General features: G+C 42.3%; 1 protein-coding gene across 1 annotated transcript in view; it reads left to right on the forward strand.

The window, feature by feature from the left end:
• Positions 1 to 24311, forward strand: part of LOC307005103 (plectin-like) — a 107591-nt gene that overhangs the window by 64649 nt on the left and 18631 nt on the right. Inside the window, 8 exon segments of the mRNA XM_079624915.1 lie at positions 17299 to 17451; positions 17535 to 17689; positions 18961 to 19087; positions 20412 to 20595; positions 20722 to 20742; positions 22488 to 22645; positions 22926 to 23101; positions 23980 to 24118. Coding sequence (XP_079481041.1) covers positions 17299 to 17451; positions 17535 to 17689; positions 18961 to 19087; positions 20412 to 20595; positions 20722 to 20742; positions 22488 to 22645; positions 22926 to 23101; positions 23980 to 24118 — 1113 coding nt within the window.

Genomic DNA, 24311 nt, shown 5'->3' on the forward strand with positions numbered 1-24311 from the left:
CAATAAATAATGGCCTAAAATCCTCATAGCCACACCATAGCAACCAGTTACAGCACCCTAGCAACCATAAGCTATAGGCACGAGGCCGCAGGCCTCGTGCACTCATTATAATGCACTCGTTTAATAGAGATTTTAAATACTCTATAAAAACTCACTCATAGGCACGAGGCCGCAGGCCTCGTGCACTCATTATAAGGCACTCGTTTAATAGAGATTTTAAATACCGGCCTCATGCCTAACCTTAACCCTAACCCCATACTAAAGGTTTTAATAACTTCATATTGTGTGTGTGTGTGTGTGTGAGCAAGTTTGTGTGTGTTAGAACACCCTAGCAACACCATAGCAACCACCCATAACACCCTAGAAACTGCCTAAAATACCTTAGAACTCCCTAGCAACACCATAGCAACCACCCATGACACCCTAGCAACCACACAAAATACCTTATAACACCCTAGCAACACCATAGCAACCACCCATAACACCCTAGCAACCACCCAAAATACCCTAGAAATCCCTAACAACCACCCAAAATACCTCAGAATTCCCTAGCAACACCATAGCAACCACTCAAAATACCTTAGAACTCCCTAGCAACCACCCAAAATACCTAAGAACTCCCTAGCAACACCATAGCAACCACCCAAAATACCCTAGCAACCACCCAGAACACCATAGCAACCACCCAGAACACCCTAGCAACCGCCTAGCAACCACCCAGAACACCCTAGCAACCGCCTAGCAACCACCCAGAACACCCTAGCAACTGCCTAGCAACCACCCAGAACACCCTAGCAACTGCCTAGCAACCACCCAGAACACCCTAGTAACCACCCAGAAGACCCTAGCAACCAACCGAACAACATGAATAAGCCATATCTCAGCAGCAGAACATCGTACAGACATGGTTGTTGGCTCGTATGCAATCATGTACCACACTCTAGCAACCGAGTGGTGAGTTTTGCCACTGCAAGCACCATTCACATTTTCTTCTGGAAATGTACGTTCTAGTTATTCTTCTGATTATTCTTTTTATTCTGGACAAAGTTTGGCGCGAAACTCGCCCCGCACCATTTGTCACAGACCCCTGAGTGAGGTGTCATATCGACCGGCTCATTGAGGAGAGGTGTGCTATATCTTTTCTAAGCGATCGGTTGTACGATGTTCGCACAGCGAACGAAAAAGCGGCCAAAAAAGTCCCATTGACTTAACATTGCGGAATTTTCAGAAATTCAAATCCCAACTGTCATTTTTCACACACACAGACACAAAGGGCCTGACACCCCTGCATGTCTCCCCCTCTCTCTCCCTCAGAGGATTTATATTATCAAGCAGCCAATAAGTAATGGCCTAAAATCTTCATAGCCACACCATAGCAACCAGTTACAGCACCCTAGCAACCATAGGCCATAGGCACGAGGCCGCAGGCCTCGTGCACTCATTATAATGCACTCGTTTAATAGAGATTTTAAATACTCTATAAAAACTCACTCATAGGCACGACCTTAACCCTAACCCCATACTAAAGGTTTTAATAACTTCATATTGTGTGTGTGTGTGTGTGTATGTGTGTGAGCAAGTTTTTGTGTGTTAGAACACCCTAGCAACACCATAGCAACCACCCATAACACCCTAGAAACTGCCTAAAATACCTTAGAACTCCCTAGCAACACCCTAGCAACCACCCATGACACCCTAGCAACCACCCAAAATACCTTATAACACCCTAGCAACACCATAGCAACCACCAATAACACCCTAGCAACCACCCAAAATACCTCATAACTCCCTAGCAACACCATAGCAACCACCCAAAACACCTTAGAACACCCTAGCAACCACCCAAAATACCTCAGAACTCCTTAGCAACACCATAGCAACCACACATAACACTCTAGCAACCAACCAAAATACCCTAGAACTCCCTAGCAACCACCCAAAATACCTCAGAACTCCTTAGCAACACCATAGCAACAACCCAAAATACCTCAGAACTCCCTAGCAACACCCTAGCAACCACCCAAAATACCTTAGAACTCCCTAGCAACCACCCATAACACCCTAGCAACGCCCTAGCAACCACCCAAAACACCCTAGCAACCACCCAGAATGACCTAGCAACCACCTGAACAACATGAATAAGCCATATTTCACCACCAGAACATCGTACAGACATGGTTTTTGGCTCATATGCAATTATGTACCACACTCTAGCAAGTCGCGAGTGGTGAGTTTTGCCACTGCAAGCACCATTCACATTTTCTTCTGGAAATGTACGTTCTAGTTACTGGTGCTTGCTTTAGCAAGGCAACAGTATTGTTATTGCTCATACTTATTATTCTTCTGTTTCTTCTTCTTTTTATTCTGGACAAAGTTTGGCGCGAAACTCGCCCCGCACCGTTTGTCACAGACCCCTGAGTGAGGTGTCAAATCGACCGGCCCATTGAGGAGAGGTGTGCTATATCTTTTCTAAGCGATCGGGTGTACGATGTTCGCGCAGCAGACGAAAAAGCGGCCAAAAAAGTCCCATTGACTTAACATTGCGGAATTTTCAGAAATTCAAATCCCAACTGTCATTTTTCACACACACAGACACAAAGGGCCTGACACCCCTGCATGTCTCCCCCTCTCTCTCCCTCAGAGGATTTATATTATCCAGCAGCCAATAAGTAATGGCCTAAAATCTTCATAGCCACACCATAGCAACCAGTTACAGCACCCTAGCAACCATAGGCTATAGGCACGAGGCCGCAGGCCTCGTGCACTCATTATAATGCACTCGTTTAATAGAGATTTTAAATACTCTATAAAAACTCACTCGCGGCCTCGTGCCTAACCTTAGCCCTAACCCCATAGTAACCATCTGTGAAAACTACCAACCACCTAGTAACACCATAGCAACCACCAAAAATACCTTAGCAACCGCCCTGAACAACCTAGCAACCGCCTAGAAATGCCCTAGCAATCACCCAAATACCCTAACAACCACCCAGAATACCTTAGCAATTGCCTAGAAACCACCCAGAACACCCTAGCAACACCATAGCAACCACCCAAAATACCTTAGAACTCCCTAGCAACCACCCAAAATACCTTAGAACTCCCTAGCAACACCATAGCAACCACCCAAAACACCTTAGAACACCCTAGCAACCACCCAGAACACCCTAGCAACCGCTTAGCAACCACCCAGAACACCCTAGCAACCGCCCAGAACACCCTAGCAACCGCCTAGCAACAACCCAGAATACCCTAGCAACCACCTAGCAACGCCCTAGCAACCACCTAGCAACGCCCTAGCAACCACCCAGAACACCCTAGCAACTGCCTAGCAACCGCCTAGCAACCACCCATAACACCCTAGCAACTGCCTAGCAACCACCCAGAACACCCTAGCAACCACCCAAACAACATGAATAAGCCATATCTCACCACCAGAATATCGTACAAACATGGATTTTGGCTCGTATGCAATCATGTACCACACTCTAGCAACCGAGTGGTGAGTTTTGCCACTGCAAGCACCATTCACATTTTCTTCTGGAAATGTACGTTCTAGTTAATGGTGCTTGCCTATAGGCAAAGCAACATTAGTGTTATTGCTCATACTTATTTTTCTTCTTTTTATTCTGGACAAAGTTTGGCGCGAAACTCGCCCCGCACCGTTTGTCACAGACCCCTGAGTGAGGTGTCAAATCGACCGGCTCATTGAGGAGAGGTGTGCTATATCTTTTCTAAGCGATCGGGTGTACGATGTTCGCACAGCGGACGAAAAAGCGGCCAAAAAAGTCCCATTGACTTAACATTGCGGAATTTTCAGAAATTCAAATCCCAACTGTCATTTTTCACACACACAGACACAAAGGGCCTGACACCCCTGCATGTCTCCCCCTCTCTCTCCCTCAGAGGATTTATATTATCAAGCAGCCAATAAGTAATGGCCTAAAATCTTCATAGCCACACCATAGCAACCAGTTACAGCACCCTAGCAACCATAGGCTATAGGCACGAGGCCGCAGGCCTCGTGCACTCATTACAATGCACTCGTTTAATAGAGATTTTAAATCCTCTATAAAAACTCACTCGTAGGCACGAGGCCGCAGGCCTCGTGCCTAACCTTAGCCCTAACCCCATAGTAACCATCTGTGAAAACTACCAACCACCTAGTAACACCATAGCAACCAGTTACAGCACCCTAGCAACCATAGGCTATAGGCACGAGGCCGCAGGCCTCGTGCACTCATTATAATGCACTCGTTTAATAACACAACCACTCAAAATACCTTAGAACTCCCTAGCAACACCCTAGGAACCACCCAAAATACCTTAGAACTCCCTAGCAACACCATAGCAACCACCCAAAACACCTTAAAACACCCTAGGAACCACCCATAACACCCTAGCAACCACCCAAAATACCTTAGAACTCCCTAGCAACACCATAGCAACCACCCAAAATACCTCATAACTCCCTAGCAACCACCCAAAATACCTCAGAACTCCCTAGTAACACCATAGCAACCACCCAAAATACCTTAGAACTCCCTAGCAACACCCTAGCAACACCCCAAAATAACTCAGAACTCCCTAGCAACCACCCAGAACACCCTAGCAACTGCCTAGCAACCACCCAGAACACCCTAGCAACCGCCTAGCAACCACCCAGAACACCCTAGCAACTGCCTAGTAACCACCTAGAACACCCTAGCAACTGCCTAGCAACCACCCAAAACACCCTAGTAACCACCCAGAACACCCTAGCAATCAACCCAAAACATGAATAAGTCATATCTCAGCAGCAGAACATCGTACAGACATGGTTGTTGGCTCGTATGCAATCATGTACCACACTCTAGCAACCGAGTGGTGAGTTTTGCCACTGCAAGCACCATTCACATTTTCTTCTGGAAATGTACGTTCTAGTTACTGGTGCTTGCTTTAGCAAGGCAACAGTATTGTTATTGCTCATACTTATTAATGGTGCTTGCCTATAGGCAAAGCAACATTAGTGTTCTCTTGCATACTTATTTTTCTTCTTATTATTATTCCACACAAAAGTTTGGCGCGAAACTCGCCCCGCACCGTTTGTCACAGACCCCTGAGTGAGGTGTCAAATCGACCGGCTCATTGAGGAGAGGTGTGCTATATCTTTTCTAAGCGATCGGGTGTACGATGTTCGCACAGCGGACGAAAAAGCGGCCAAAAAAGTCCCATTGACTTAACATTGCGGAATTTTCAGAAATTCAAATCCCAACTGTCATTTTTCACACACACAGACACAAAGGGCCTGACACCCCTGCATGTCTCCCCCTCTCTCTCCCTCAGAGGATTTATATTATCATGCAGCCAATAAATAATGGCCTAAAATCCTCATAGCCACACCATAGCAACCAGTTACAGCACCCTAGCAACCATAAGCTATAGGCACGAGGCCGCAGGCCTCGTGCACTCATTATAATGCACTCGTTTAATAGAGATTTTAAATACTCTATAAAAACTCACTCATAGGCACGAGGCCGCAGGCCTCGTGCACTCATTATAAGGCACTCGTTTAATAGAGATTTTAAATACCGGCCTCATGCCTAACCTTAACCCTAACCCCATACTAAAGGTTTTAATAACTTCATATTGTGTGTGTGTGTGTGTGTGAGCAAGTTTGTGTGTGTTAGAACACCCTAGCAACACCATAGCAACCACCCATAACACCCTAGAAACTGCCTAAAATACCTTAGAACTCCCTAGCAACACCATAGCAACCACCCATGACACCCTAGCAACCACACAAAATACCTTATAACACCCTAGCAACACCATAGCAACCACCCATAACACCCTAGCAACCACCCAAAATACCCTAGAAATCCCTAACAACCACCCAAAATACCTCAGAATTCCCTAGCAACACCATAGCAACCACTCAAAATACCTTAGAACTCCCTAGCAACCACCCAAAATACCTAAGAACTCCCTAGCAACACCATAGCAACCACCCAAAATACCCTAGCAACCACCCAGAACACCATAGCAACCACCCAGAACACCCTAGCAACCGCCTAGCAACCACCCAGAACACCCTAGCAACTGCCTAGCAACCACCCAGAACACCCTAGCAACTGCCTAGCAACCACCCAGAACACCCTAGTAACCACCCAGAAGACCCTAGCAACCAACCGAACAACATGAATAAGCCATATCTCAGCAGCAGAACATCGTACAGACATGGTTGTTGGCTCGTATGCAATCATGTACCACACTCTAGCAACCGAGTGGTGAGTTTTGCCACTGCAAGCACCATTCACATTTTCTTCTGGAAATGTACGTTCTAGTTAATGGTGCTTGCCTATAGGCAAAGCAACATTAGTGTTATTGCTCATACTTATTTTTATTCTTATTCTTATTATTCTGCCGCTTTTTTGGCGCGAAACTCGCCCCGCACCGTTTGTCACAGACCCCTGAGTGAGGTGTCAAATCGACCGGCCCATTGAGGAGAGGTGTGCTATATCTTTTCTAAGCGATCGGGTGTACGATGTTCGCACAGCGGACGAAAAAGCGGCCAAAAAAGTCCCATTGACTTAACATTGCGGAATTTTCAGAAATTCAAATCCCAACTGTCATTTTTCACACACACAGACACAAAGGGCCTGACACCCCTGCATGTCTCCCCCTCTCTCTCCCTCAGAGGATTTATATTATCCAGCAGCCAATAAGTAATGGCCTAAAATCTTCATAGCCACACCATAGCAACCAGTTACAGCACCCTAGCAACCATAGGCTATAGGCACGAGGCCGCAGGCCTCGTGCACTCATTATAATGCACTCGTTTAATAACACAACCACTCAAAATACCTTAGAACTCCCTAGCAACACCCTAGCAACCACCCAAAATACCTTAGAACTCCCTAGCAACACCATAGCAACCACCCAAAACACCTTAGAACACCCTAGCAACCACCCATAACACCCTAACAACCACCCAAAATACCTTAGAACTCCCTAGCAACACCATAGCAACCACCCAAAATACCTCATAACTCCCTAGCAACCACCCAAAATACCTCAGAACTCCCTAGTAACACCATAGCAACCACCCAAAATACCTTAGAACTCCCTAGCAACACCCTAGCAACCACCCAAAATACCTCAGAACTCCCTAGCAACCGCCTAGCAACCACCCAGAACACCCTAGCAACCACCCAGAACACCCAAGCAACTGCCTAGTAACCACCTAGAACACCCTAGCAACTGCCTAGCAACCACCCAAAACACCCTAGTAACCACCCAGAACACCCTAGCAACCAACCCAAAACATGAATAAGCCATACCTCAGCAGCAGAACATCGTACAGACATGGTTGTTGGCTCGTATGCAATCATGTACCACACTCTAGCAACCGAGTGGTGAGTTTTGCCACTGCAAGCACCATTCACATTTTCTTCTGGAAATGTACGTTCTAGTTATTCTTCTTCTTCTTTTTATTCTGGACAAAGTTTGGCGCGAAACTCGCCCCGCACCGTTTGTCACAGACCCCTGAGTGAGGTGTCAAAACGACCGGCTCATTGAGGAGAGGTGTGCTATATCTTTTCTAAGCGATCGGGTGTACGATGTTCGCACAGCGGACGAAAAAGCGGCCAAAAAAGTCCCATTGACTTAACATTGCGGAATTTTCAGAAATTCAAATCCCAACTGTCATTTTTCACACACACAGACACAAAGGGCCTGACACCCCTGCATGTCTCCCCCTCTCTCTCCCTCAGAGGATTTATATTATCCAGCAGCCAATAAGTAATGGCCTAAAATCTTCATAGCCACACCATAGCAACCAGTTACAGCACCCTAGCAACCATAGGCTATAGGCACGAGGCCGCAGGCCTCGTGCACTCATTATAATGCACTCGTTTAATATAGATTTTAAATACTCTATAAAAACTCACTCATAGGCACGAGGCCGCAGGCCTCGTGCACTCATTATAATGCACTCGTTTAATAGAGATTAAACTCACTCGTAGGCACGAGGCCACAGGCCTCGTGCCTGACCTTAGCCCTAACCCCATAGTAACCATCTGTGGTGCCCTAGCAACCAACCAGAACACCCTAGCAACTGCCTAGCAACCGCCTAGCAACCACCCAGAACACCCTAGCAACCACCTAGCAACCGCCTAGAAACCACCCAGAACACCCTAGCAACCGCCTATCAACCACCCAGAACACCCTAGCAACTGCCTAGCAACCGCCTAGCAACCACCCAGAACACCTTAGCAACCACCTAGCAACCACCCAGAACACCCTAGCAACCACCCAGAACACCCTAGCAACCGCCAAGCAACCACCCAGAACACCCTAGCAACCGCCTAGCAACCACCCAATACACCCTAGCAACCGCCTAGCAACCACCCAGAACACCCTAGCAACCGCCTAGCAACCACCCAATACACCCTAGCAACCGCCTAGCAACCACCCAGAACACCTTAGCAACCGCCTAGCAACCACCCAGAACACCCTAGCAACCACCCGAACAACATGAATAAGCCATATCTCAGCAGCAGAACATCGTACAGATATGGTTGTTGGCTCGTATGCAATCATGTACCACACTCTAGCAACCGGGTCGTGTTTTTTGCCACTGCAAGCACCATTCACATTTTCTTCTGGAAATGTACGTTCTAGTTAATGGTGCTTGCCTATAGGCAAAGCAACATTAGTGTTCTCTTGCATACTTATTTTTCTTCTTATTATTATTCCACACAAAAGTTTGGCGCGAAACTCGCCCCGCACCGTTTGTCACAGACCCCTGAGTGAGGTGTCAAATCGACCGGCTCATTGAGGAGAGGTGTGCTATATCTTTTCTAAGCGATCGGGTGTACGATGTTCGCACAGCGGACGAAAAAGCGGCCAAAAAAGTCCCATTGACTTAACATTGCGGAATTTTCAGAAATTCAAATCCCAACTGTCATTTTTCACACACACAGACACAAAGGGCCTGACACCCCTGCATGTCTCCCCCTCTCTCTCCCTCAGAGGATTTATATTATCATGCAGCCAATAAATAATGGCCTAAAATCCTCATAGCCACACCATAGCAACCAGTTACAGCACCCTAGCAACCATAAGCTATAGGCACGAGGCCGCAGGCCTCGTGCACTCATTATAATGCACTCGTTTAATAGAGATTTTAAATACTCTATAAAAACTCACTCATAGGCACGAGGCCGCAGGCCTCGTGCACTCATTATAAGGCACTCGTTTAATAGAGATTTTAAATACCGGCCTCATGCCTAACCTTAACCCTAACCCCATACTAAAGGTTTTAATAACTTCATATTGTGTGTGTGTGTGTGTGTGAGCAAGTTTGTGTGTGTTAGAACACCCTAGCAACACCATAGCAACCACCCATAACACCCTAGAAACTGCCTAAAATACCTTAGAACTCCCTAGCAACACCATAGCAACCACCCATGACACCCTAGCAACCACACAAAATACCTTATAACACCCTAGCAACACCATAGCAACCACCCATAACACCCTAGCAACCACCCAAAATACCCTAGAAATCCCTAACAACCACCCAAAATACCTCAGAATTCCCTAGCAACACCATAGCAACCACTCAAAATACCTTAGAACTCCCTAGCAACCACCCAAAATACCTAAGAACTCCCTAGCAACACCATAGCAACCACCCAAAATACCCTAGCAACCACCCAGAACACCATAGCAACCACCCAGAACACCCTAGCAACCGCCTAGCAACCACCCAGAACACCCTAGCAACCGCCTAGCAACCACCCAGAACACCCTAGCAACTGCCTAGCAACCACCCAGAACACCCTAGCAACTGCCTAGCAACCACCCAGAACACCCTAGTAACCACCCAGAAGACCCTAGCAACCAACCGAACAACATGAATAAGCCATATCTCAGCAGCAGAACATCGTACAGACATGGTTGTTGGCTCGTATGCAATCATGTACCACACTCTAGCAACCGAGTGGTGAGTTTTGCCACTGCAAGCACCATTCACATTTTCTTCTGGAAATGTACGTTCTAGTTACTGGTGCTTGCTTTAGCAAGGCAACAGTATTGTTATTGCTCATACTTATTATTCTTCTGTTTCTTCTTCTTTTTATTCTGGACAAAGTTTGGCGCGAAACTCGCCCCGCACCGTTTGTCACAGACCCCTGAGTGAGGTGTCAAATCGACCGGCCCATTGAGGAGAGGTGTGCTATATCTTTTCTAAGCGATCGGGTGTACGATGTTCGCGCAGCAGACGAAAAAGCGGCCAAAAAAGTCCCATTGACTTAACATTGCGGAATTTTCAGAAATTCAAATCCCAACTGTCATTTTTCACACACACAGACACAAAGGGCCTGACACCCCTGCATGTCTCCCCCTCTCTCTCCCTCAGAGGATTTATATTATCCAGCAGCCAATAAGTAATGGCCTAAAATCTTCATAGCCACACCATAGCAACCAGTTACAGCACCCTAGCAACCATAGGCTATAGGCACGAGGCCGCAGGCCTCGTGCACTCATTATAATGCACTCGTTTAATAGAGATTTTAAATACTCTATAAAAACTCACTCGCGGCCTCGTGCCTAACCTTAGCCCTAACCCCATAGTAACCATCTGTGAAAACTACCAACCACCTAGTAACACCATAGCAACCACCAAAAATACCTTAGCAACCGCCCTGAACAACCTAGCAACCGCCTAGAAATGCCCTAGCAATCACCCAAATACCCTAACAACCACCCAGAATACCTTAGCAATTGCCTAGAAACCACCCAGAACACCCTAGCAACACCATAGCAACCACCCAAAATACCTTAGAACTCCCTAGCAACCACCCAAAATACCTTAGAACTCCCTAGCAACACCATAGCAACCACCCAAAACACCTTAGAACACCCTAGCAACCACCCAGAACACCCTAGCAACCGCTTAGCAACCACCCAGAACACCCTAGCAACCGCCCAGAACACCCTAGCAACCGCCTAGCAACAACCCAGAATACCCTAGCAACCACCTAGCAACGCCCTAGCAACCACCTAGCAACGCCCTAGCAACCACCCAGAACACCCTAGCAACTGCCTAGCAACCGCCTAGCAACCACCCATAACACCCTAGCAACTGCCTAGCAACCACCCAGAACACCCTAGCAACCACCCAAACAACATGAATAAGCCATATCTCACCACCAGAATATCGTACAAACATGGATTTTGGCTCGTATGCAATCATGTACCACACTCTAGCAACCGAGTGGTGAGTTTTGCCACTGCAAGCACCATTCACATTTTCTTCTGGAAATGTACGTTCTAGTTAATGGTGCTTGCCTATAGGCAAAGCAACATTAGTGTTATTGCTCATACTTATTTTTCTTCTTTTTATTCTGGACAAAGTTTGGCGCGAAACTCGCCCCGCACCGTTTGTCACAGACCCCTGAGTGAGGTGTCAAATCGACCGGCTCATTGAGGAGAGGTGTGCTATATCTTTTCTAAGCGATCGGGTGTACGATGTTCGCACAGCGGACGAAAAAGCGGCCAAAAAAGTCCCATTGACTTAACATTGCGGAATTTTCAGAAATTCAAATCCCAACTGTCATTTTTCACACACACAGACACAAAGGGCCTGACACCCCTGCATGTCTCCCCCTCTCTCTCCCTCAGAGGATTTATATTATCAAGCAGCCAATAAGTAATGGCCTAAAATCTTCATAGCCACACCATAGCAACCAGTTACAGCACCCTAGCAACCATAGGCTATAGGCACGAGGCCGCAGGCCTCGTGCACTCATTACAATGCACTCGTTTAATAGAGATTTTAAATCCTCTATAAAAACTCACTCGTAGGCACGAGGCCGCAGGCCTCGTGCCTAACCTTAGCCCTAACCCCATAGTAACCATCTGTGAAAACTACCAACCACCTAGTAACACCATAGCAACCAGTTACAGCACCCTAGCAACCATAGGCTATAGGCACGAGGCCGCAGGCCTCGTGCACTCATTATAATGCACTCGTTTAATAACACAACCACTCAAAATACCTTAGAACTCCCTAGCAACACCCTAGGAACCACCCAAAATACCTTAGAACTCCCTAGCAACACCATAGCAACCACCCAAAACACCTTAAAACACCCTAGGAACCACCCATAACACCCTAGCAACCACCCAAAATACCTTAGAACTCCCTAGCAACACCATAGCAACCACCCAAAATACCTCATAACTCCCTAGCAACCACCCAAAATACCTCAGAACTCCCTAGTAACACCATAGCAACCACCCAAAATACCTTAGAACTCCCTAGCAACACCCTAGCAACACCCCAAAATAACTCAGAACTCCCTAGCAACCACCCAGAACACCCTAGCAACTGCCTAGCAACCACCCAGAACACCCTAGCAACCGCCTAGCAACCACCCAGAACACCCTAGCAACTGCCTAGTAACCACCTAGAACACCCTAGCAACTGCCTAGCAACCACCCAAAACACCCTAGTAACCACCCAGAACACCCTAGCAATCAACCCAAAACATGAATAAGTCATATCTCAGCAGCAGAACATCGTACAGACATGGTTGTTGGCTCGTATGCAATCATGTACCACACTCTAGCAACCGAGTGGTGAGTTTTGCCACTGCAAGCACCATTCACATTTTCTTCTGGAAATGTACGTTCTAGTTACTGGTGCTTGCTTTAGCAAGGCAACAGTATTGTTATTGCTCATACTTATTAATGGTGCTTGCCTATAGGCAAAGCAACATTAGTGTTCTCTTGCATACTTATTTTTCTTCTTATTATTATTCCACACAAAAGTTTGGCGCGAAACTCGCCCCGCACCGTTTGTCACAGACCCCTGAGTGAGGTGTCAAATCGACCGGCTCATTGAGGAGAGGTGTGCTATATCTTTTCTAAGCGATCGGGTGTACGATGTTCGCACAGCGGACGAAAAAGCGGCCAAAAAAGTCCCATTGACTTAACATTGCGGAATTTTCAGAAATTCAAATCCCAACTGTCATTTTTCACACACACAGACACAAAGGGCCTGACACCCCTGCATGTCTCCCCCTCTCTCTCCCTCAGAGGATTTATATTATCATGCAGCCAATAAATAATGGCCTAAAATCCTCATAGCCACACCATAGCAACCAGTTACAGCACCCTAGCAACCATAAGCTATAGGCACGAGGCCGCAGGCCTCGTGCACTCATTATAATGCACTCGTTTAATAGAGATTTTAAATACTCTATAAAAACTCACTCATAGGCACGAGGCCGCAGGCCTCGTGCACTCATTATAAGGCACTCGTTTAATAGAGATTTTAAATACCGGCCTCATGCCTAACCTTAACCCTAACCCCATACTAAAGGTTTTAATAACTTCATATTGTGTGTGTGTGTGTGTGTGAGCAAGTTTGTGTGTGTTAGAACACCCTAGCAACACCATAGCAACCACCCATAACACCCTAGAAACTGCCTAAAATACCTTAGAACTCCCTAGCAACACCATAGCAACCACCCATGACACCCTAGCAACCACACAAAATACCTTATAACACCCTAGCAACACCATAGCAACCACCCATAACACCCTAGCAACCACCCAAAATACCCTAGAAATCCCTAACAACCACCCAAAATACCTCAGAATTCCCTAGCAACACCATAGCAACCACTCAAAATACCTTAGAACTCCCTAGCAACCACCCAAAATACCTAAGAACTCCCTAGCAACACCATAGCAACCACCCAAAATACCCTAGCAACCACCCAGAACACCATAGCAACCACCCAGAACACCCTAGCAACCGCCTAGCAACCACCCAGAACACCCTAGCAACTGCCTAGCAACCACCCAGAACACCCTAGCAACTGCCTAGCAACCACCCAGAACACCCTAGTAACCACCCAGAAGACCCTAGCAACCAACCGAACAACATGAATAAGCCATATCTCAGCAGCAGAACATCGTACAGACATGGTTGTTGGCTCGTATGCAATCATGTACCACACTCTAGCAACCGAGTGGTGAGTTTTGCCACTGCAAGCACCATTCACATTTTCTTCTGGAAATGTACGTTCTAGTTATTATTATTCTTCTTACCAAACTGTTGACTCTATCTCGTCCTAGAGCTTTAACTCTACATACTCCAAACTCGGCTCAGACACTCAAACTGTTCTGAAGTTAGTTGCTATATCTTTTCAGACTGATCGGACTTACGGTTTTCCTATAAATGACGATCAAACTCGGAAAAAACTCCCATTGACTTAACATTGCGGAATGTTCAGATTTTCAAACTCCCCAACTGCCAAAAATTCAAATCAAAATCCCTTGAAAGCCTAGACTAAATCAAACTGCCATTCTATACACTATATGAGCCATTGAGACTCATTTAAACTAATTAAACTCATCTATCTATCCACCTCAAACTATTTTAAACTTCAAATTAATTTAAACTTCAAACTAATTTAAACTTTTTATGAATAAAAACTATAAAAACTCGCTCGTAGGCACAAGGCCGCAGGCCTTGTGCCTTTCCTTAGCCCTAACCGGATGCTAATATACCCTAAACTCTGAACTCTTAGACTCATGTAAACTCATAAACTCATCTATCTATCCACCTCAAACTATTTTAAACTTCAAACTAATTTAAACTTCAAACTTATTTAAACTTTTTATGAATAAAAACTATAAAAACTCGCTCGTAGGCACAAGGCCGCAGGCCTTGTGCCTCACCTTAGCCCTAACCCAAGGATGCTAATATACACTGAACTCTGAACTCTTAGACTCATGTAAACTCATAAACTCATCTATCTATCCACTTCAAACTATTTTAAACTTTTAACTAATTTAAACTTCAAACTACAACTCACTCGTAGGCACGAGGCCGCAGGCCGAGTGCCTATCCTCAGCCCTAAGCGATGCTAATATACATTAAACTCTGAACTCTTAGACTCATGTAAACTTATAAACTACTTTAAACTCATGCATTCACTAAACTCTAAACTCAAAAACTCTTTAATGTGTGTGTGTGTGTGTGTTAGAACACCTTAGCAACACCATAGCAACCACCCATAACACCCTAGAAACTGCCTAAAATACCTTAGAACTCCCTAGCAACACCATAGTAACCACCCATAACACCCTAGCAACCACCCAAAATACCTTAGAACACCCTAGCAACACCATAGCAACCACCCAAAATACCTTAGCAACCACTCAGAACACCCTAGAAACCACCCAAAATACCTTAGAACTCCCTAGCAACACCATAGCAACCACCCATAACACCCTAGCAACCACCCAAAATACCTTAGAACTCCCTAGCAACACCATAGCAACCACCCAAAACACCTTAGAACTCCCTAGCAACACCCTAGCAACCACCCAAAATACCTCAGAACTCCCTAGCAACACCATAGCAACCACCCAAAACACCTTAGAACTCCCTAGCAACACCCTAGCAACCACCCAAAATACCTCAGAACTCCCTAGCAACACCCTAGCAACCACCCAAAATACCTTAGAACTCCCTAGCAACACCCTAGCAACCACCCAAAATACCTCAGAACTCCCTAGCAACACCCTAGCAACCACCCAAAACACCTTAGAACTCCCTAGCAACACCCTAGCAACCACCCAAAATACCTCAGAACTCCCTAGCAACACCCTAGCAACCACCAAAAATACCTCAGAACTCCCTAGCAACACCATAGCAACCACCCAAAACACCTTAGAACTCCCTAGCAACACCCTAGCAACCACCCAAAATACCTCAGAACACCCTAGCAACACCCTAGCAACCACCCAAAATACCTCAGAACTCCCTAGCAACACCCTAGCAACCACCCAAAATACCTTAGAACTCCCTAGCAACACCCTAGCAACCACCCAAAACACCTTAGAACTCCCTAGCAACACCCTAGCAACCACCCAAAACACCTTAGAACTCCCTAGCAACCACCCAAAATACATCAGAACTCCCTAGCAACACCATAGTAACCATCCATAACACCCTAGCAACCACCCAAAATACCCTAGCAACTGCCTAGCAACCACTCAGAACACCTTAGCAACCCTCTAGAAACACCCTAGTAACTTTAAACTACTTCAAACTATACTTTAAACTATTTTAAACTTTAAACTACTTCAAACTTCAAATCACTTTAAACTAATTTAAACTTCAAACTAATTTAAACTTTAATCTACTTTAAACTATTTTTAACTGTAAACTACTTTAAACTTTAAACTACTTTAAACTAATTTAAACTTCAAACTACTTTAAAGTTTAAACTATTTTTAACTTCAAACTACTTTAAACTTCAAACTAATTTAAACTTCAAACTTTTTTAAACTGCTTTAAACTTTAAACTAATTTAAAGTTTAAACTACTTTAAACTTAAATCTACTTTAAACTTTAAACTATTTTAAACTTTACACTAATTTAAACTTCAAACTACTTTAAACTTCAAACTAATTTAAACTTCAAACTACTTTAAACTTCAAACTAATTTAAACTTCAAACTAATTTAAACTGTAAACTACTTTAAACTTAAATCTACTTTAAACTGCTTTAAACTTTAAACTAATTTAAACTTCAAACTACTTTAAACTTTAAACTTTTTCAAACTATCTGGTCCAAACTTTCACAAGCCAACTTAAAGTTTGTTTCAACGAACTTTTTAATCTAGTTACCTTTGTTAATGTTAGTTAATGAACTTGTTCTTGTTTCTGTTAGTTCACAGTGCATTAACTAATGTTAACAGATTCAGCATTTGATCTTAACAGTGTATTAGTAAATGTTGAGATTAACACTAAGATTACTAAATCCTGTAGATGTATTGTTCACTAATGTACAGGTGTAACTCGAAAAAAATTTGAATATAGTGCAAAAGTTCATTTATTTCAGTAATTCAACTTAAAAGGGGAAACTAATATATTATATAGACTCATTACATGCAAAGTGAGATATTTCAAGCCTTTATTTGTTATAATTGCGATGATTATGGCTTATGAAAACCCCAAATTCAAAAGCTGTAATCCATAATCATCAAAATTATAACAAATAAAGGCTTGAAATATCTCACTTTGAATGTAATGAGTCTATAATAGTTTCACCTTTTAAGTTGAATTACTGAAATAAATGCACGATATTCAAATTTTCACCTGTAGTTAACTAATGATAACAAATGAAGCCTTATTGTAAAGTGTTGCCAACATTTCTTATAACGGTATACAATGAAAGAAAGGAATCGAATTGAGAAGCTTTGAAGTAACCGAGTTTCACCACAGGAGGAGAGAGAGCAGCTGAACGAGTTTAAGACTGACATCGCCGGCCTGAACAAGAGAGCCAGATCCGTGATCCAGCTGAAGCCACGGGACCCCACCACCTCCGTCAGAGGAAAACTGCCCGTCCAGGCCGTGTGTGACTTCAAACAGATGGAGGTAGACACAGTCGCGTTCGCCCTAACACCCCCCCCCAGCCTGTGTTTTGTGCTGCATGCTTACATCCCTGTGTCCTGTGACAGATCACGATGCACAAGGGCGACGAGTGCGCGCTCATCAATAACTCCCAGCCCTTCCAGTGGAAGATTCTGCACCGCTCGGGAAATGAGGCCGTCGTGCCGTCCGTCTGCTTCCTCGTGCCGCCCGTCAACAAGGACGCCGTCGAGAGCGTCTCCAGGTGTGTTTACTTGCATGTCATGTGACCATTAACTGTCATCAGAGAACCATGAACATGCGAATGTGTCATTCAATTATTCAAAATATTAACTTAAAATCTCAGAGAGATACACTACCAGTCAAAAGTTTTGAATCGGTAAGATTTTAGTAAGTCTCTTCTGCTCACCAGGGCTGCATTTATTTCATAAAAAAAAAAAAAAAGTAATATTGTTATATATTATGACAATTTAAAATAAATGTTTTCTATTTTTTCAAAATGTAATTTATTCCCATGAATTTTCAGCATCATTACTCCAGTCTTCAGTGTCACATGATCCTTTAGAAATCATTATAATATGCGGATTTGATGCTCAAAAAACATTCATTATTATTATCAATGTTGAAAATCAATGTTGGATTCTCTGATGAATTGAAAGTTCAAAAGAACAGCATTTATTTGAAATATAATCTTTTGTAACATTATAAATGTCTTTACTGTAACTTTTGATCAATTTAAGTCATCCTTGATGAATAAAAGTATTGATTTATTTTATTTATTTCCCCCAATAAATAAAATAAAAATTCTTACTGACCCCAAACTTTCGAACGGTAGTGTTTAATGTTACAAAAGCTTTCTATATCAGATTAATGCTGTTCTTTTGAACTTTCTATTCACCAAGAATCCTGAAATAAAAATTTAAATAACCCTTTTTAACACTGATAATAACGATAAATGTTTCTTGAGCATCAAATCATCATGTTATAATGATTTCTGAAGGATCATGTGACACTGAAGACTGGAGTAATGATGCTGAAAATTCAGCTTTGATCACAGGAATAATGACATTTTAAAATATATTAAAATAGAAAACATTTTAAATTGTCATATGTAACCATATTATTTTTATTTATTTTTATTTTTTAATCAAATAAATGCAGCCCTGGTGAGCAGAAGAGACTTCTTTTAAAAACATAAAAAAATCTTACCGATCAAAACCTTTTGACTGGTAGTGTACTTCGAGTAAATTTTTTGCGCCTAAGAGGTTCGGCTGTTAAATAAAGTTTGGTAACCCTTGCCTTTGAAAAATAGGTATCTTATAAGAATGCATACTTTTGATTCCTACTGTTCATCATATTGTGAGTGTTCCTCTGATGCCTAAAAATGCCGTCTAGTTTGGCAGCTCACTGTACATGTGTGAAGAACCTGCAGCATATTTCTCTTTTCTTAGTAGACAGTGTGACCTAAAACATATGGACTAATGCTTGTGAGTGTGATGTTGATGTTTCTCTCAGTCTGGAGTCTGGTCACCAGCAGACACTGGTTCTCTGGCAGAAACTACACGTTGACCTCAGGAGTCTTCTGTCCTGGCAATACCTGATGAAAGACATCCATCTCATCCGCTCATGGAACATCACTATGGTCTGTTCTCTGCTCTATTCGTGTCATTTAGTCACGTGACTCACGTCTTGATGTTTGAGCCGCTAACTCAACAAATAAGGGATGTGAAGCTTAGTTAATCTACTGGCTGGATATTTCCCTCTTATATCACAATATTAGTCATTTTATCACAATGTTGTCATTTTAGCTTTAAGTAGTTTTTACAATTCAATTACTAAATGACGTAAATTGCACAAAAATTTTAAACGCGTTTATTATTATAATTTTTTTTTATTTTATGCATGTTTCTATTAAGTAACTAGAACGTTTGGGGGGGTGTGTGTGTGTGTGTGTGTGTGTGTTTGCAATTTACGTTATTGAACAAAATGTTCAAGTATCATCAAGTTGTTTAACACAGACCTTATTTTACTCATAAATTGAAGCATTATTCAAACTACCAGGAAACCAGTGGCAAATTAGTCTTGCAGGTTATGATGTCAACTTTATTGCACATGAACAAAATCACTAATCACTAAGGCTGAAAAACACATTTAAATGATTAGCTTTTTTCAACGCGAGTCTAAAATCTCTACCGGTTTATCATGTCTAGTCTACATGTATATCTCCCTGTCACGGTGGGGGTTTTGTGTCTTGTTCTTGTCTGTCATGTGATTCACTGTTTGCCATGTGTCTTGTTAATTGTCTGATCATTGTTCACAGGTGTTTCTGATTTATCACGCCCCCTTGTTATCTTGTCTAGCTCGTTTATCCCTTGTATTTAAGCCTTGTGTTTCAGTCCTGAACCTTTGTGAGTTCTTGTTTGACTGTTTACATGTCTAGAGTTATGTTGTTGTTCGGTTGTTCTGTTCCAGTGTCCCTGTCCTAGTTTGTTCGTTCAAGTTTAGTATCTAATTAATAAAGTGTGCTGCAACTGGATCTTGTTTCATCTGTGCTTCAACCAACATACATGACAGACAAGAACAAGACACAAAACCCCCACCGTGACACTGCCAGCCATAGTTCTACAGTAAACAAGATGAGATTTTTACCTAACTCAGTAACTTGTTTTTGTTTGTTTTTTCAGTTGGAGATTCACTGAGTTATTTTTAGGAAACTAAACAAGGATAATTGCTTTATTGAATAACGCCTTCAAGAGCCCTCCTAAACAAATGAAAGAGAAGCGAAGTCGTCATTTGACTGTTTAACATCTCAGAATACGTTGCTATAGATTGTCAATTTTAGACAAAAGACAAAATGAAGATTATTGTTATCCCGTCGTAGCAATACTCACGGGAAAGATGCCAATATAACCATTTTGAATTTGAAAGAAGCTAAGGGTTAATGTGTCTGTCCACTTATGTTTCAGTTCAAGACGATGAAGTCGGACGAGTACCAGCTGATTTTGAGGAACCTTCAGCTGCACTATCAGGACTTTCTCAAAGACAGCCAGGACTCAAAGATGTTCGATTCAAACGACAGCATGCAGATCGAAAGGGACTATAAGGAGACCACACTGCATTTCGACAGACTTCTCCGCACCCTGGAGAAAGGTACAGACTTCACCTCGCAATAAACATGAAGCCCCTGACAAAGCCCAATGCGTGCCACCAAACACTTGTAACAAATCAGGGTGATATGTTCACGGATGCTGGGTAACTGTTTAATTCACGTTACAGGAGCCGCTGTCAGAGCACAGGGTGAGTCTTGTGCTCCTGCTCGCAGTCATGGATGAGCTGCTATTACTGAAGAACATGTGGTGTCAGCTTTTGGCATTGTTTCGCTCCTGTGCTTTAGCTAACTGCGCATCTCTACAGAGTGTGCATGTCTTAAAAACTCAATATAGTGGCATAATACAGAGGAAAAACATATCCTGGTCTTTCCGACTCTGTATTATTCATATGTTTGTCATTTAGATGACATTTAATCAAAATAAGGGGAATCCAAGGAATCCTAAAATCTAAATAAAGAAACAGAGGGACAGATTTGCTAAAACTGGGCAAATTAGCATGAGAGTGCAATCCTAAAAAAGCGCCGACGGGAGTGGAAAGATTTCCATAATGACCAACTCAATCTACCAAGAGAAGCGCAAATTAGCATCTGGTTTAAGACTGGCTTTTCTTGGGCGGTAAATTATGGCGCAAATACCAGTACATTGACGAGCGCAAACATTAGTAAATCACCTTGCAAGATTCATTTAAATACTCTCCTCCCTTTGAAAGGGAAACTCCTACACAGTGCTATTTTTTCACTGTGTGTCTTTAGTAAAACCTGACAGTAGTTTTTTAACGGCAAAAGAGGTTTCGCGCTTGTTGGCAGAGGCTATTTACACTTACTCTGCCCACATTGTATGATTGAGCCAGAGAAAATTGCAAAAGAATCCACCTTTTCTCTATATATGCATCTATTTTTTTTACATATCAGCTCAGAGAGGCGTTTATTTTAAATAAAGAATAAAGAAAATATTGGAAAAGTGGAAATAAAGTGCCTAACGGATATTTAATAGCGGGAATAAAGTGTTTATCTGTAGGGTTATAGGTAGGGGTATTGTTCTAATAAGGCAGCATCCATTTATGCTTTTAATAAATATAACCATATACACTGAATATGATGTAATTACTGGATACTGTTTTATAATACAATACATAGTGGTGCAAATAGCATCTTCCACTACTTGCACTATGTATAAATAGCATCTAACAACTATTTACACGTAGTGCAAAGAACATACTGCTATTTTCTCTTAGTGTAAATAGCATCTATATATATTTGCAGTGCACTTAGTGTAAATAGCATTTAACATAAATAAATAAGGGTCACACTTTAGATCCGATTCTCACTATTGGCTAACTATTAATTGTAACTTTTGCCTCAATAAACTCATAATTACTGCTTATTAATAAGGTAGTTGTTAAATGTAGGTATTGGGTGGGATTAAGGGATGTAGGATATGGTCATGCAGAATAAGGCATATAATAAACAGCCAATAAATTAGTAATATGCATGCTAATAAGCAACTAGTTAATAGTGAGGATTGCATCCTAAACTAAAGTTACTGAAATATATAATTATATTTTGCTTAAAGTTTTCATGCTAGTTAACCATATATATATATATATTCGTTTTTTGTTTTTTTTTATGACACATTTACACGATTTACACAAGTTTGTTGTACTTTTAAATTTGTGATAATTTAAATACAATAATATTTATTTAATAATATATTGTACTGTCATAAGCTGTAATAGTGCCTGAAATAGGTTTAATTTTCTTCACGCACAGTATTATATATAGTTTCTTTTCTTTTGATTTTGGAATGGCATTTGTACCACTAACACAGAAGGAATGTGTGTGACGTGAATGTTGGCTGCAGTGCACAAATAAAGGGAGAAATAAACTGTTGTTTATTCAGAAAACGGTAATAACAAATGTGTCATCTTCACAGGTGAGCAGGATGAATCCACAAGCAAGTCGTTCATCACGCAAATCAAAAACCTGCGCCTGCAGATCGAAGATTGTGAGTCCCGCACAGTGGCTCGCATCCGACAACCAGCGGGTAAAGATCCGCTCAAAGACTGCGTTCAGAAGACTGTGGAGCAGAGGGTACGAGTCTTACTTTATTCTTATTGTAATGCATCCACATGTTTTGTAGCTCATTTATTATTATTTGAAACGACAAGTCTTATTACCACACTGCAGAATAAATTAAAGACAGAACAACAAATATTAAAACAATATGAGGTATATGAGAGTAATGTGAATAAGATTTCTTCTCCTTAAAATCATCTTAAAATGTAAAGAAATTGTAAATACACTTGCAAATGATTTGCTTGACTCTGTCATATTTAACTAAATGGATCCGATCTGTTTCTGGCTCAAACAGAAAGTGCACGTGGAGTTGGACGGTATTAAGACGAACCTGGATAAAGTGTCCCAGAAAGCTGAGGAGGTCCTGGCGTCCCCGGAGCAGTCCAGCACCCCCGTCCTGCGCTCAGAGCTGGACTTCACCCTGCAGAAGATGGACCAAACCTACAACCTGTCCTCGGTGTACCTGCAGAAGTAAGGAGCACTCTCACATAAGCAGCACAACACATCCGTTGTTCAGAATACTGGTCTCGAGGATGCTGCTTTCCAGTCATGTGTTGTCTCTTATTAACTAGTGTGTACACTACCTGTCAAATATTTGAAAGAATTTTCAAAAAAAGTCTCTTATGCAAAAACAGTTTTCAACATCTTGAGTAGCAAACCATCATATTAGAATGATTTCTGAAGGATCATGTGACACTGAAGACTGTAGTAATGATGCTGAAAATTCATGGGAATAAATTATATTTTAAAATATATACGGGTGAAACTCGAAAAATTTGAATATCGTGCTAAAGTTCATTTATTTCAGTAATTCAACTTAAAAGGTGAAACTAATATATTATATAGACTCATTACATGAGATATTTCAAGCCTTTCTTTGTTATAATTATGATGATTATGGCTTATGAAAACCCCAAATTCAAAATTAGAATATTGTGAAAAGGTTTTCATAAGCTGGAAGCCATAATCATCAAAATTATAACACATAAAGGCTTGAAATATCTCACTTTGCATGTAATGAGTCTATATAATATATTAGTTTCAGCTTTTAAGTTGAATTACTGAAATAAATGAACTTTTGCACTATATTCGAATTTTTCGAGTTTCACCTGTATATATTTTAAAATGTAATTTATTCCCATGAATTTTCAGCATCATTACTAGCATCATTACATCATTACATCATTACATTCACCTGTATTAAAGTATATTCAAATCAATCAAATAAAATGCAGCCTTGGTGAGCAGAAGAGAGTCATTATTATTTTCAACTTTTGACCGGTAGTGTATTATTATGGACTGATTTAATAAGGCATGAGATCAGATCAAGGCATCTCTTTCCTTTGTAGACTCAAGACAATAGAAGTTGTGATCCGGAACACACAAGGGGCAGAAGATGTCGTGAAGAGATATGAGAGTCGCCTGCGTGAGGTTCACACGGTTCCTACAAACGTCCAGGAGGTGGAGAACTACTGTTCCGAGCTCAAGGTAACATGTGTGAAATATTTAGTGTTCAATGATTGACCCTCTGTTTTATATGTGACCCTCGATCACAAAACCAGTCATGAGTCGCACGGGTATATTTGTGGCAATTGGCAACAATACATCGTATGGGTAAAATTATTGATTTTTCTTTTTTCTTTTATACAAAAAAATATGATATTTTGTAAATGTCACCCTG

The sequence above is a fragment of the Phoxinus phoxinus genome (genome assembly GCF_949152265.1).
Source record: "Phoxinus phoxinus genome assembly, chromosome: 10".
Lineage (NCBI taxonomy): Eukaryota > Metazoa > Chordata > Actinopteri > Cypriniformes > Leuciscidae > Phoxinus > Phoxinus phoxinus.